At 71.0% G+C, this 14,174-nt stretch overlaps 1 protein-coding gene across 2 annotated transcripts; it reads left to right on the forward strand.

Annotated features, from left to right (window-relative positions):
• The first annotated feature begins 757 nt into the window (after nucleotides 1-757).
• MIDN (midnolin) lies at nucleotides 758-13,916 on the forward strand. Of its 2 annotated transcripts, XM_042794964.1 has the most exons (8): nucleotides 758-936; nucleotides 2,790-3,015; nucleotides 4,056-4,143; nucleotides 4,464-4,526; nucleotides 10,104-10,493; nucleotides 11,020-11,152; nucleotides 11,259-11,573; nucleotides 13,576-13,916. In XM_042794964.1, the coding sequence occupies exons 2-8, from the start codon at nucleotides 2,798-2,800 to the stop codon at nucleotides 13,836-13,838; spliced, it is 1,470 nt and encodes a 489-aa protein (XP_042650898.1). In that variant the 5' UTR covers nucleotides 758-936; nucleotides 2,790-2,797; the 3' UTR covers nucleotides 13,839-13,916. The 2 variants fall into 2 exon arrangements, with proteins under 2 accessions (XP_042650898.1, XP_042650899.1); XM_042794965.1 differs by lacking the exon at nucleotides 758-936 and having other exon boundaries at nucleotides 2,241-3,015.
• Nucleotides 13,917-14,174: the final 258 nt, after the last annotated feature.

Below are 14,174 nucleotides of genomic sequence, written 5' to 3' on the forward strand. Positions count from 1 at the left end.
CATCTCCCCAGCATCCTCCCTGGACAGGCCATGGGCCTCCCACGCCCCCCACATGGGGGGGAACCGGGCTGTGGCCTCTGCTCCGGGGCACCAGGGCATCACCCCCAGCACCACTGGTATGCCAGCCCGCTTCTCCTCCACTCCACAAAACATTGCAGGGCTGAGTCTTTGTCCTGGCTGTGAAATAGGCGGTTGGGCAGAGGGAATCCCCAGGGGAGGGATGGCCCAGCCTCGCTATTAGACATCAGAGACTCTCCACTGGGAACCACTTTGAAGCTCAGCTCCCCAGGAGAGCTCAGCCCCTCGGTTCCCTGCGTACCGACTAACATAGACCCCAGTGACGGGGCACCTGGATGGGGAGAGGTGTCCAGACTGTACCCCGCTCCCAGCACCCGCGGGGGCGGGTCCCCCGTGTCCCCCACTCCCCACCCGCGGGATGCAGCGGCCCCGTGTGCTCGTGAGTGGCGGGGGGCTGAGCAGGGATCGAGACCCCCGGAGGGGCAGAGCCGGGACCCCGGGAGAGGCTGGGACCGGGAGCAGGGGGACGCCGAGACGGGAGCCGGGACGGGGTACAGGAGGCTGGGACCCCCAGGGCAGGGACCGGGAGGGACAAGAGCCGGGACCCCCCCCGGGAGCGAGTTCGGCCGCGTCACCTGCGGGTCCCGCCAGGGCCGAGGCCGGGGCCGGTGCCGGGGCCAGGCCGGTCCCTGCCCCCGCCAGGCTCCACCCCGGGCGGTGCGGGATAAAACTTGGGGCACCTCCCCGGCAGCTCCGCGTCAGGGCTGCGCTCGGGCCGGCTCCAGTGCTCGGGAGGGGGCAGCGCACCTCATCCCCCCCCTCCGGGAACTTTCTGGGGGTCTCTTCTTCCCTTCGGGCCGTCGGAAGCAGCTCAGCCCCGGCCGCGCCGGGGACCCGCGGGGCCGCGCTCCGGGCTCGGTGAGTGGGGCCGGGGTTGGCGGTGGGGGGGTATCCACGGACCGGAGCTGCGCGGACTCGCCGTTCCCGGAGCGGGCGGGGTGGCCCCGGGAGCGCTCCCCGCCGCCGGGACGCTCCGTATCTCCGGTCGCTCGGGGCTTTGCCTTCGGGGCACGGGCTCCCCTCGCTCCGGCTGCCGGGGACCCCAAGCGCGGCCTGCCCCGAGGTGTGTGTGGGGGTCTGTGTGCCCCACTCACCCCCCATTGCGCCCCGGGGAGCGGCCCCCCGGCTCCGGGGGGGGTGGTGGACGGGACGGGACTCTCCGTTCCGCGGGCTGGTTCGCTCCGTGGCGGCGGGCGGGCAGCGGCCGCCGGGCCCCTTGGTGTTTGGGCGAAGGCTCCCCGGGCCCCCCCGGACCCCCCCCCGGGCGCAGGAGGCGTGGCGGGGCCGGCAGGGGGCGCCCGCGCTTTGCTGACTCATAGTCGTGTCCCCCGACCCCCCCCCCCGCGGCCGTTCCGCCCCCCCGGACCGGGGCCGCTGAGTCCCCGCGGCGGGATGTGGCGGGGGGGGTTCAGCCCGGTGCCCGGGCAGGTCCCCGCCGCTGTAACGGCGTCACCGGGCGGGTGCGTGTGACCGGGCGGGTGTGACCGGCCGCGGGTGACTCTGCGTGTCCGTGTGTGTGTGTGTGTGTGTGTGTGTCCCGCCCTTTCCGCCTCGGTGTCCCCGCGTCACTTGGCTCCGCGGGCTCCGGCTCCCGCCCGGCCCAGCGGGCAGTCCCCTCGGCCCCCTCCGGTGGGTTGGGGGCCGCTCCTCGACACCCCCAACCCGCCGCCGCTCTCCCGTGTCCCGCCTTCACCCCTCCGCGGCGCCCGGGCCTCGGCTCCCCGGGCAGGGGCAGCCCCGACACGGTGCTGCGCGCTGCCGGCCACCCCTCCCCGAGCCGTGCCCGGGCCCGGCGCCCCCCCGGGCCCCCCCGCCGCTGCCCCGGGGCCCCTTTGTTGTGGGCCCGGGGTTATGAATGGCTCCCAGGCGCGGCGCGAGGGCGCGCGGGGGGCGGGGGAGGGGGCGGGGCCGCGCGGCCGCGTGGGCGGGAGGAATCCGGCCGGGCCGCCCTCCCCCTCGAGCCACGTGGGGAGCCTGCGCCCCCTCCCTATTGGCCGCCGCCGCGGATGTCTGGGCGCTGGACGCGCTCCCATTGGCTACCTCCGCCGGAGGAGCCGAAGTGAATGAGGGCGAGGCCCCGCCCGCGGGACGTTGCTACATTGTAACTTCCCCCCCTCCCTCCCTCCCGCCCTCTCCCCCCCCCCCCCCCCCCCCCCGGTCGGGCGCTCTCACGGCAGCGCGCGGCGGCGGCCGGTTCGGCGGGTCCGGCCCCAAAGAAAAGGGGGGAGCGAGCGGCCTCCCCGCCCCTCGCCGCGGCCTCCGGGCCCGCACCCCGCCCCCAGACACCCCGCACAGCCCGAGCGAGCGGCGGCGAGGAGAAAGGGAAGGCGGCGGCAGGCAGGGCAGGCAGCCGCTTCCACCACCACCCCCCCCCCCCCCGCCGGCACCAGCGCCGCCTCCCCTCGCCCCGCCGGCAGCGGGAGAAGAACGGGAGGGTTTTTATTTTATTTTTTGTTAAATATTTTATTTATTTCGCCTGGGCCGCGGAGGGCCCGGCCGGTGCCAGCTCGGCCTCGGGGATCGCCTCCCCCCCCCCCGCCCTCCGCCACCACCCCCCTTCCCGGTCCCCCGCACGGAGCACTCGGAAGCGCAGCCGGAGTTCCCGTGGGCACCGCCGGGGCGAGCGGCGGAGCGGGCCCCGCTCCCTCCTTTGTCCGCTCCCCGCCCGCTCCCGCCTCGCCCCCCGGCACCGACCGCCGCTCCCCCCGCAGTTCGGCGGATGGACCCGCAGCCCGGCGCCAGGAGCTGCAGCCGCGGGGCTCCCGCTTGCGAGGCGCTCCCGAACGAGCCCCCCATGAACCTCTACATCAACACCACCACCGGGACCCGCTATGAGCTCTCCGTGCCCGCCGAGGAGACGGTGGAGGGGCTGAAGCGGCGGCTGTCCCAGCGGCTCAAGGTGCCCAAGGAGCGGCTGGCGCTGCTGCACAAAGAGAGGTAGGGCTCGGCTCGGGGGGGGGCCCGCCGGGGTCCCCATCCCCCCCCCCGGCAGCGGGGCTGGGCGCGGGGGCGGCCCCCTCGCACCGGGCTCGGCACCGCACAAAGGCTCCCGCCCCCCTTCCCCCCCTGCCTGGCCCCATTCCTCCGCGGGTCGGCGGGGGGGGGGGGGGGGGGAGCAGCCCGGGGGGCCGCGGGCGGGGGCGAGCCGGGGGCCGGGGCGGAGGGGGGAGGGAAGGGGGGGGCTCCGGGCCGTGCCGGGGACCGGAGCGCAGCCGCCTCCCCCTCGCCCGGCCCTTGCCGGGGCTTCCTTTGTGGGCGGCGGGCCCGGCCGTGCCCCGCGGGGGCCCTGCCCTTTGTTCTGGGCTCAACTTCGGCGGCGGCGCGGCCCGGCCCCCCCCGAGCCCCCAGCGCCGGGAGGGCCGGGGGCGGCTGCGGGGAGGGGGGGGGGGGTGTCGGTCCTTTGTTTGCCAAAAGGCCGGGGTGAGGGGGCTGTGCGGCCTCCCCCCACGAGTGGAGCGGAGCCCGAGTGGGGCCGGGCTGCCCTGCGCAGTGCTCAGCCCCAGCCTGGAGGAACTTGGAGAGTCTCGCCTGAAGCGGGGAGGGGGGGCCCGCGTACATTTGCCGGCACCTATGGGTTGGGGCGCAGGCACGTCTCCCCGTGCTGCCTCCCCCACCCCACGCTGGTCCCAGCTTCAATCCCACCCTCCTCCGTGGGCAGGTTTCCTGTGCTAGCCCCCCCGCAGCCCCTCGCTGGCTCCCTCGCCCCAATCGCTGCAGCACCCCTTTGCACAGAGCAGGGGTACCCTGGCACCGGCCCCCCCCTTGACGCAGGGGGCAGATGGGGACGAGGCTGTTGAGCAGTGGGGGGGCTGGGGTCCCCTCCTGCCCCTCAGGTGCTGGGTGCGGGGTGCATTGTGGGGGGCTTACTCCCCTGGGAGCAGCCAGGCATGCAGCTTGTGTGTGTCCCCCCGTGTCAGGTGAGTGTGGCCAGGGCCACGCTGACGCCGCCTCTGGCATTTCCCTCCTCTCCCCCACAGCCGCCTCAGCTCTGGAAAACTGCAGGACCTGGGGGTCGTGGAAGGAAGCAAGCTGACACTGGTGCCCACCGTGGAGGCCGGTTTAATGGTAAGAGGCCTTTTTCTGCGGCTCCCTCCCTCCCTCCCACTCGTCCCCATCTATTATTAAAGCCCCGGGCGAGGATGTGCTGGCAGCCCTGCGGCTCCGCTGCCCCAGCCCTCGCTGAGGAGGCAGCGCTGGGCTGGGCACGGCAGCAGGTTTAATATTTCACTGCTTTTCTCAGGGCTTGTGTAGAAATAGTGGAAGTGACATGTCATCCCTCCCCTCCTGCCGCACAGACGCCCCCTCCTTCTCTGCATTTGTAATGTTAATCCCCCCCTCCCCTCCTTTTTTTTTTTTTTTTTTTTTTTTTCTCTTCTTCCCTCCAGTCCCAGGCGTCCAGGCCAGAACAGTCGGTGATGCAAGCTCTGGAAAGCTTAACTGAAACTCAGGTGAGAGGCTTGATGCCGCGGCACCCCTGGAGACAAAGGAGGCTCCGTGGGGTGGGGGGAAGGGACTGCTGCGACCGGACTCCTCTTCCCCTGCCGAAAGGCTTTGGTGTTGAGTGCCCTGTTGGGGTTTCACCTTCAGAAGGGGTTGGGAGCGCTGAGGGTGGTGCCCGGGGCGGGCACCGTCATCCTGTGCAGCGCCCAGCGCAGGGAGGTCCCACGCTGCAGCGCTCGCAGCCCAAACAAGCCGGGAGCCGGGGAGGGCAGAGGCGCTGGGAGGTGAAGTGACTCATTCAAGGTCACGCAGCAGGTCGGCGACAGAGCCAGGCAGCCCCGGGCCCTGCCCCGGGGTGTGGGGACACAGCCCCCCCCCCCGGCAGCCGCCCACCCTGGGGTGCAGAGATGGGGCTGGCTCCCCGTGCCCCATGGTGGGGGGGTGCCGGGGGCTCGTGGGGCCACTGGGCCATGCTGGGGGGCTTGTGGGGCTGCAGAGCCCAGCTTTTCCTCCCAGCACCCTGAGGGCTTGCCCCCCTCTCCTTGGAGCCGTCCTTGGGGGGGGGGGGGGTGGGAGTTGGCCGTGCCTGGGCATTGTGGCAAACTCGGTGTGCGTTCTCGGTGGCCTTGGGCTGGGGCGCCGGGTGCCGAGGAGGGGGTGCGGCGGGGGGGGGGGGGCCTGTGTGTGTGGAGGGGGGGTGTTGGCAGTGCTGGCGGGGGCTGTGTTTAGAATAACTGTGAAGTTTCTTGGCGGCTGGCGGGGCGGCCTCCAGCGCGGGAGGTGTCACTGGAGGGGGGGTCCTCCACCCGCGGCGGGGGGGAGCGTTCCCAGGGCTGGGTGAGCCGCCGCGGGTGCGCGCGCAGCCGCCGGCCGCCTGCCGTGAAGGTGGAATTTACCCCCAGCCGTGCAGGCCCTGGCTTCTTTGTTTTCAGTCTCTTTATTATTGCTGTTAAACTCTTTCCTTCCTTTCCGGCCAATGCTGCAGCTTATTTTTTTAAAAGGGTTTTTTCTCTTTCTTCTTTTTTTTTTTTTTTTTTTTTTTTTTTTTTAAAAAAAAAACCTGCTTCACTGCATTTGGAGAAGGGGGCTGTGAGCCCCTACACTGTGCCATGGCTCGGACCGCGGGGGGCTTAGCAGGGGCACAGCCGTGCCCCCCATGGGGATGGAAGGCTGCCCTGTCCGTGGGGACCTTTGCTGACCCCTGGTGCCCTTGGCTGCCCGGGGTGACCTTGACTTTCAGCAGCTGGTTTAACCCTGTGTGGGCCAAGGGGATGAGCTGGGACCAGGAGTCCCACGCCAGAGGCTGGCTCCTGCCTCTCCCCTCCCCAGCCAGGCTCCCCATGGTGCCTGCTTTGCTCGCCCGTCCCAGCTGGGGTGCAGAGCTGCAGGAGGGGGGCTGGTTCTGGCAGCACAACCCAGGGGTCCTGGTGTGTGTCCTGCAGCCATTTCTGGCAGGGCTGTGCACACCCCCCAGGGGTGGGCAGCGAGGTGGGATGGACTGGGGAGCAGCAGGGCCAGGGAGCCCATGGAGCTGCCCGGAGCAGGGGGATTTGGGGTACCCCCTGCATCTGGGGGGGCAGCTGCTCCTGCAACGCCCAGCGTTGTTCCCATTGGGTGGGTGGCCACGGTCCCGCCAGCCATGCACGGCAGAGGGGAGGGGGTGTGTGGGGGGGTTACAGTCTGGTGGCCCTGGTTTTCCCCTCGGGGCTCTGCCAGGCGGGCCGGGGGTCTGGCAGCCCCAGCGTGCGGCGGCGCGGGCTGCGGGCAGCAGCTCCCTGCCCACTGCAGGTTCCTCCAGGGTGGTGATTCAGGAAACCGGGGCTGTGCAGGAGGAACCGCCAGCACCTGGGGGGGTGGAGGACTGAGGCGGGGGGGGGGGGGGTGGGGGGGGGTGGGGGGGAGCAGGAAACCACTCCTCTCATTCATGCTTTGCTCGGCTCTGCCTGCGTCACGCATCCTCTGGCAGCGCAGGGAGAGCTGTGCCGGCTTCCTCTGGGGGCGGCGAGGGGGGGGGGGCCGGGGCGCTGCCACCCCCTCCCCACCCAGGTGCCTTTGGGGAAGTGGCTGCCGGGCAGGAGGTGACGCTGCGGCCGGGGTCTTCCTGGAAGGGCTCGCTGTGCTTCCTTCCGCCCGGCACGCTTGGCGCCTGCCCCCGCTTTCCAGGGAGCCGCCGGCCCCGGCGCGGCAGCACCGCGGTGGGCAGCTGGTGTTTGAGCCCGCAGCTTCTTCCTTCCCCCGGTTGCAGAGCGCTGGGGGACGGCGGGGGGGGGGTGTGGGGGGGGGATGTGACATGGCACGGGGACACATCCTGCCTGGCCAGCCCGGGGCTGCGGCCAGAGGAATGTGGCTAGGGGGCTCTGGCCCTCTGCCCTCCTTGGCATGGAAAAACCCCCAGGCCACGGTGGGACCCGGCTGTCGGCCACAGCTGCACCCGGCTGGACGCCGTGACAGGAGGCTGGGGGGGGGGGACATTTCCTGCTCGCCCCCCCCCCCCCCCCCCGTCCTCAATCTGGCCTTGCCTTTCCCCTCCGGCTCTGCCAGGAGCCGAAGCAGGACAGTTTGCCTGTGTTTTTGGGGGGTGCTGCCTTCCCTACTGGGGGCTGCTCCCCTCCCCGGCGAGGGGGGGGCCCAGGGGTTTCTGGGGCTGGGGGCCGGGGTGACGCGGGGCCAGGCGTTGGAGCGAGGCGGGAATGCAGTGTTCTCTGAGTCATCGGCGTTTCTGAGAAGCAGCCGGGAGACACTTGCCCCATCCCTGCGGGCCCCCAGCCTGGCACGGTGCAGCCGTGTCCCCTCCCAGGGCTCGGTGGGTCCCGGCGGACCCCTGGGCCACGGCGGTTTGGGGGGGCCCGGTGGCCCCAGGCCTCTCAGCGGGGCTGTCCCAACCCTGGGGCTGGGAGGGACACGGGGTCCCTCCCGGCTGGCTGTGGGCGGCCAAGCGGGCGGCTGGGTGGGACATGTTTGCATTGGAGCGGCCTGGTTTCGCCGGGGGGGGGGGGGTTGGCAGGGGCGTGGGTGTGGGTGCCGGGAGCCCCAGAGCTGCGGTCCCACCAGGCCAGCCACCCTGCCCGGGGCACCGCCGGGACCCAGCCGGCTCCATGCCGCAGCTGAGCCCCCCTCCCCGGGGTAGGGGGGAGGCCGTGGGACCCCCGCCCTGGCCGAGGGAGGGGGGGAAAGGAAGGGGGTTATTTTTAGTGCCGCCGGGAAGCGCCCGGCAGCACGGGCTTGGCGTGGGTTTGGGGTGCTCTGGTTTCTCCCCGACGCTGGCGAGGGGTCAGGCAGGTGTGAGTCACATGGAGCGGTGAGGCGGCCTCGGGTGCCGGCTGACGTCAGGGGGGGGCCCCGGGGGGGGGGTGCGCGGGGCTCCCCCGAGCAAGGGTGGCCGGCAGTGATGGAGGGTGTGCGGGGCTGGGGTGGGTGCCCCCCCTGTGTGTGGGATGGGGCCAGGAGGGCTGCAAGAAGACGCCCCCCACACACACACTCAGGCTTTCGGTGGGGGGAAGGATGGAGCTGGGCTCTGCAGGGGGGGTGGGCCCCTTCCCCTCCGCGCCCTGTGGAGCTGGTTTAGGTGTGTGTGTGTGGGGGGGGGTGTCCTGTGGGGTCCCTGTAGTTGCCCCGTGGGGAATGTCCCACCTACACGGGCTCCGTGGGCAGGCGCTGCCTGCTGCCGCCTGCCCCGGCGCTGCTGCCCACGGGGGCTCCGTGCCGGAGTCGTGACGGCAGCGCCGGTGATGCCGAAGGGGCTGGTGTGGCTGGAGCCGGGGTGGTCGTGACCGAGCAGGGGGAGGGGGGAGGATGACATGGTGCTGTGTTCACCGGGAGATGGCGAGGAGGGGGGAAACACACACACACAGACACGGAGCTGCCGGTCGGATGTGTGTCCATCCCTGGCTGCTACGGGCAGGGAAACTGAGGCAGAGCCTGGGGGGGGGGGTGGGGGCAGGATGGGGGGGGCTGGGGTGCCGCTTTCCTGGGGCCAGGCGCTCTGTGCAGGCACACGCGTGTGCGCACACATGCCCATGCGCACGCCCGCCGTCCTCTCCCGCCCCCTCGCCCCGTAACCTCCGTGTCCAGAGCTGCAGTGTCTCCTTCACGCCCACCTCTTCCTCTGCAGCCTCCGCCTGACACGCTCGGGGCTTTGCTGCTGGTATTTTTAAAGCTGCTTTTCCCACGGCTTCTCAGAACCGGCCTCCGCTGGAACGGGGCGCGGGGGAGCTGGGCCGGTGGGGGGGGGCGGGGGGGGGGGGCCGTGCCCTGCAGAAGTGCTGGCCTGTGGCAGCGGCTGGGGAGGGGGTGGGGGGGGAGTGGGGGAGCGCAGCGCCGCAGGGACCGGCTGCACCCCAAAGGGGTTGGGGGGGTTGTAGGGGGGTGTGTGTGTGTGTGTGACGTCTGCTGTAGCTGTGCATGGCGCTGCACGTGACGGGCTGGGGACACCAGTGCTTGGCTGGCGGCGGGGGGGGGGCGGTGGTGGCGTCATCCCCATTAGCTGTGACCCGGTGTCCTGCCCACGGCACCGCCTGTGTGGCTGGACTGGACGGGGTGGGGGGGTGGGGGAGAGGCGCGCACACACACACACACACACACCGACTCCCCCCCAAATTCCTCCCCCCCTCCATGGCAGCACATGCAGAGGCGTGGGGGGGAAGTACCGTGGGGGGGGGGGGTGTGGAATGTGGAGGGATGCTCAGCAGAGCTGGGGGGGCTCCCCTGTTCCCTGGCGCAGATGTAGAGTGATTTATGTATCTGGTGGGGGCTGAATGGGGAGGGGGGGGGGAATGGAGCAGGTGTTGGGGATTGGGGGGCCCTCCCCTCCTCTCCCCTCCCAGGTCCTGAGCAGGGTCAGGCCCCTGCTCTTGTCTGGGCGCTGCAGCTGCTCCATCACCTGCCCACGACGGAGCCTCAGGGGGTGGGGGGCAGGAGCAATCCTGCAGCTGCCCCCCCCCCCCTCCTTGGGCTGCCTTTTGGGTGGGGGGGGAGGTGGGCTGCCCTCCTCTGCCTTTCCTGCCTGATAGCCCCAAATCATGGCCGTGGGCATGGCAGGGACCTGGCGTGTCCTCACCTGCCCCCCCCCCTCCCCCCCAGCCTCCTGGCAAGGGAGCTCGCTCCCTGTGCTGGGGAGGGCAGCCCCCCCCTCCCACTGCTCCCCATGCTGGCACTGGGCTGGCCGGAGGAGCGGCGCTGGCCCGGGGGGGTGGGTGTGCAGCTGCACCACAGCCCCTGCCTGGCCCTGCCTGCTGGGCTGTGGCTGCTTTGCTGCTGGGGGGGCACGGCACAGCCGTTTTGTGCTGGGAAAGTCTGGAGAGGGCAGGAGGGAGAAAAAAAATGCACACACCCCGCCCCCCCCTCAGTGCTGTCAGCTGGTGGAGCTTCAGGCTGGGGTCGTGCGGGGACGGTGGCCGGTCTGGCCCCCCCAGGAAATGGTGCCCTAGTGACCCGTCCCCACGGCCGCATGGCCCCGGGGTTGGGGGGGGATACCCTGCAGGGGCAACAGCCCTCCCCCTGCTCGGCAGCAGGGATGGGGGGGGGGGCTCGCTGTGTGCGGGGGGCTGACGGCGGGGGTGGGGTGTCTCCTTCTCTTCTCTCCCCAGGTCAACGACTTCTTGTCGGGCCGGTCCCCGCTGACCCTGGCCCTGCGCGTGGGCGACCATATGATGTTCGTGCAGCTCCAGCTGGCAGCTCAGCAGAGCAGCGGGCAGCTCCAGCACCGGCACGTCATCGCCAGCCGCGGCGAGGCGGGGGCCGCCGCCAGCCCCCACTGCCGGACGCTGCACGGCAGCACCGGCTCCGGTTTCGCCCGTATCCCCGTGGTGCCAGCCTGCCAGCAGAGCCCGGCCCCCAGCCCCTCCGCCCCCGCCGCGCCAGCCCCCCCCATGTACTGTAACGCCCCCCACCCCGCTCCCGTCACCGCCGGGATGTTCCGGTCGCACGGGGCCAGCGCGCAGACGGTGAACAGCAGCGTGGTCTCCTCCTGCTCTGAGGTGAGTCGGGTCTGGGGGCTCCCGGTGCCTTTTGGGGGGGGTGGAGGGGGAGAGGTGAAGCCATGCAGTTCTCAGCCTCACTGTGCCGATGCCCTTCTCCTGCCTCAGTTTCCCCACACGTGGAACAAGAAGGTTCCCTTGCCCAGTTTGCAAAATGCCCCCAGGTCCCAGGGCAGGGGGGGGGACTGCCTTGTCACCGCTTGCTGCTGCTGCTTCTCCTCTCACCCCACCTCACACAGCACAGCTGGCCGGGGCAGGGGGGTGTGTGTGTGACCACCAGGACCCCCAGGGCTGGGGACACCAGTGCACAGAGGGGTGGGACAGTCCCAGTTCCTTGCGTCCCAGTAAAACTGGGGCCGGTGCTGCCTGCTGGACCCTGCTCCCTGCCCGCTGTGGGGGGGGGTCTCCTGGTGTGACCTGGCTGTTTGTGGGGGGCCGAAGGCCAACCCTTGCCCCCCCCCCCCCCCAGCACACCTGGGTCCCCTGCCCGGAGGCTGATGGGTGTCTCTCCTTCCCCCCCACCCAGGTGGAGTGCGGCACCCGCAGCGGCAGCTCCCCGGGGGGCAGCCCTGCCCCCACGGCCCGGTCCCGCAAACCCGGCGCCGTCATCGAGAGCTTCGTCAACCACGCGCCTGGGGTCTTCTCAGGGACCTTCTCCGGTACGTGGTGCTGAGATGGGGGGGGGGAGGTGTGAGTCTGGGGGGGGGGGTCGGGGAGCTCTGCGAGTCTCACACCCACTTTACTCCCCCTCTTCCAACCCCGCAGGCACTTTGCACCCCAACTGCCAGGACAGCAGCGGGCGGCCGCGGCGGGACATCGGCACCATCCTGCAGATCCTGAACGACCTCCTCAGCGCCACGCGACACTACCAGGGCATGCCCCAGTCCCTGACGCAGCTCCGCTGCCAGACGCAGTTCTCTTCCTCCTCCTCCTCCTCCTCCTCCTCTTCCTCCTCGCCCCCCGCCTCCCCGGACCTCGCCACCAAAACTACCTCAGAGCCGCTGCCGGCGGCCGCGGCCTCCCCGCCCCTGCACCCCGTCGTCCAGTGCCAAAGCCAGATCCGGATGTGCAAGCCCAGCGGTAAGCCCGGCTGCCTCCGCACTGAGGGGGGGTGGGGGGGCGTTTGGGGGGGTGTGGGGGGCTGTGTGTGTGTGTTGTTCCTGCTGCCAGCCCCCGGGGTCACCACGACCAGCCGCCCTGCCCGGTGCCAGGGTTTGTGTTCGGCACCTCTGTTCGGCGTCCTGGGATGGGCAGAGAGGGGCTGGGGAGCCCCTGCAGCCCCCTAGGCCGGAGCTGATGCCCCCCCCACCACCACCTTTTTGGTTTTTTTGCACGGGATCACTCCCCACAACACCCCCCTGGAGCCCGGTGCTGGGGTCACTTTGGGCTTTATATATAAATTATTTTTCCCTGTAACGACTGGCCACTTGCTGCTTGCTCAGCAGAGCACCCGTGGGGGGGTGGCAGCAGGGTGGGTGAGGGCGGGGCCCCCCCATCCTCCCCCTTGGCCAGGGGGGGCTGAATGATTGACAGGTGTCACTCAGGGTGAGGGCCCGGTTGGCTCCGCTGTGGAGAGAAAGGGGGGGCGGGGGGGGGGCTGGGGGTGTCCCGGCAGCGTGTGGCCGCAGTGTCCCCATCTCTGTCCCCAGGGAGCTCGGGGCCTGTCCCTGCTGTATGGGCGGAGGTTTTGGGGGCGGACAGACACCCCCAGACTCTGGCTCCTCGCCCACCTCCCCATTCCCAAACCTAGCAGCCCGGGCTGGAGGTGAAGGTGGGTTTGGGAAGAGGGGCAGACCCCCCCACCGGGGCGTGCCAGGCAGCTCCCATGGCCCCCCCGGGCGGTTGTGGGGTGCACACCTGCGCGCCCCGAGGCCGGAAGGCGCCCAGAGGTGCCCGCCCCGGCCCCCCCCCCTCCACGATTTGCTTAGAGAAAAGAAGTGAAACTGCTGGTGCCGGCGGAGGGGGGGGGGGCTCGCCCTCCCCCTCTGGGTTTTCTCTTCCTTCTCTCCCGGCCAAGGGGGATTCGGGCCCCCCCGGGGGTGGCTCCGTGCCAGCTCCCAGCCCTCGGTGACGTGGGTGACCCTTCCCTGGGGCCACCCCCCCCTCACGGTGGGGTGCATCGGTGGGGGGAAAACCTGCCCACTCCCACGCCCCCCCCATCTGGGCTCACCCCACTTGGCCTGAGCCCCCCCACACCCCTTCGACCCCTTTGCTTGTTTTTGTACCAGTGTGAAATTCCCAGCAAGGTGGGGGGGAGACACCCCCAAACCTCGCACCAGTGTCCAGCCCCAGTGGTGCCTGTGCCGGGGCCACCTGCACGGCACGGCTCTGTGCCGAGACCCCTTCCCCTGCTCCAGGGGGGGCTTGTTTGAGTTTTTAGAGGGGGGCTGTCCCCCTGCACCCCCGCTCTGTGCCCCCTATTTCTGACATGCATTGCGGCTGCGCAGGGCTGCCCCCACCGAGTCTGGGGGGGCTGTGGTGGGCTCTGTCCCTGTCCCTCGGGACCCGCTCAGGTCCCTGTTGTGCCGGGCAGGGATTGCTGGGGCACGCTGTGCCTCGAGCCTCCCCCCCCCCCCCATTTTGGATGGGGGGGGCCGGACGGGGGCTTTTCCGGCCGTGTTGGACCAGCTGTGTTCTCTGTACCCCTGTCCCACGGTGGCTGCGTGGGGGAAACTGAGGCAGGAGGGAAGCAGAGCCTGCTCTGTGTGGCTTTGCTGTGTCCTGAGACACCCCCCCCCTTCCGCCCCAACCCCGCCGCTGCAGATGGGGGGTTTGGTGCCCCCAGCGCCCCCCACCCCCCCCGCCGCAGCCGCTCTCCCGGCCAAGTTTGTTCTGGAGCGGGATCCCTTTTTTTCCTCTTTTCCCAGCGCCGGAGCCCACGTCTGGAGCTTCAATTGTTCGTCCTCCCACGCGCCGCAGCGGGGCCAGGCCCGTGCCGGCTGCCGTGCCGCGGCGAGGAGGCTGGGGGGGGGGCAGCGGGGCACACACCCCCCCCCCCCCCCCCCCGTCCCTTCCCCATAGCACCCCAGACAAAGGGTCTTCCCGGGCTGTTGGGGACCCAGCGCCGCCTTTGCCGTTGCAGGGGACCGCTTGCGGCAGACGGAGAACCGGGCGACGCGGTGCAAGGTGGAGCGGCTGCAGCTGCTGATGCAGCAGAAGCGGCTGCGCCGGAAGGCTCGCCGGGACGCCCGCGGGCCCTACCACTGGCTGCCCAACCGCAAGGCCGCCCGCACCAACAGCAACAGCAGCGTCTCCAGCGAGGGCAGCCTGGACCTCGACTTCGAGGACTCGGTCTGGAAGCCGGAGGTCAAGGCGGACATGAAATCCGAGTTTGTCGTAGCATAGAAGCCGTGCCCCCGGGGGCGGGGAGGGGGTGTGGGGGGGTGGGGTGTAGGGGGGGGGCGTTTTGGGGGTTTTTGAGGGGGGCTCACACACACACACACACACACACACGGGGCTCTGCCGGAGGGGGGGGGGGGGCAGACTCTGATGGGGGGGTGGCCCCCCCCTCCTCCCGCCGCCCCGGCTGGCGGTGGTGTCATTTCTGTTGTCATGGGCCAGATCTCCTCTAGATTTGCCATCTCCTGCGACCCCGACCCTGCCCGCACCGGGGGAAGCGTTTCACTGGGGGGGGGGGGTGCAGATTCACACATACACACCCCCACACACACACACACCCCC

This window comes from Tyto alba, unplaced genomic scaffold (genome assembly GCF_018691265.1).
Source record: "Tyto alba isolate M040663 unplaced genomic scaffold, T.alba_DEE_v4.0 Super-Scaffold_20000042, whole genome shotgun sequence".
NCBI lineage: Eukaryota > Metazoa > Chordata > Aves > Strigiformes > Tytonidae > Tyto > Tyto alba.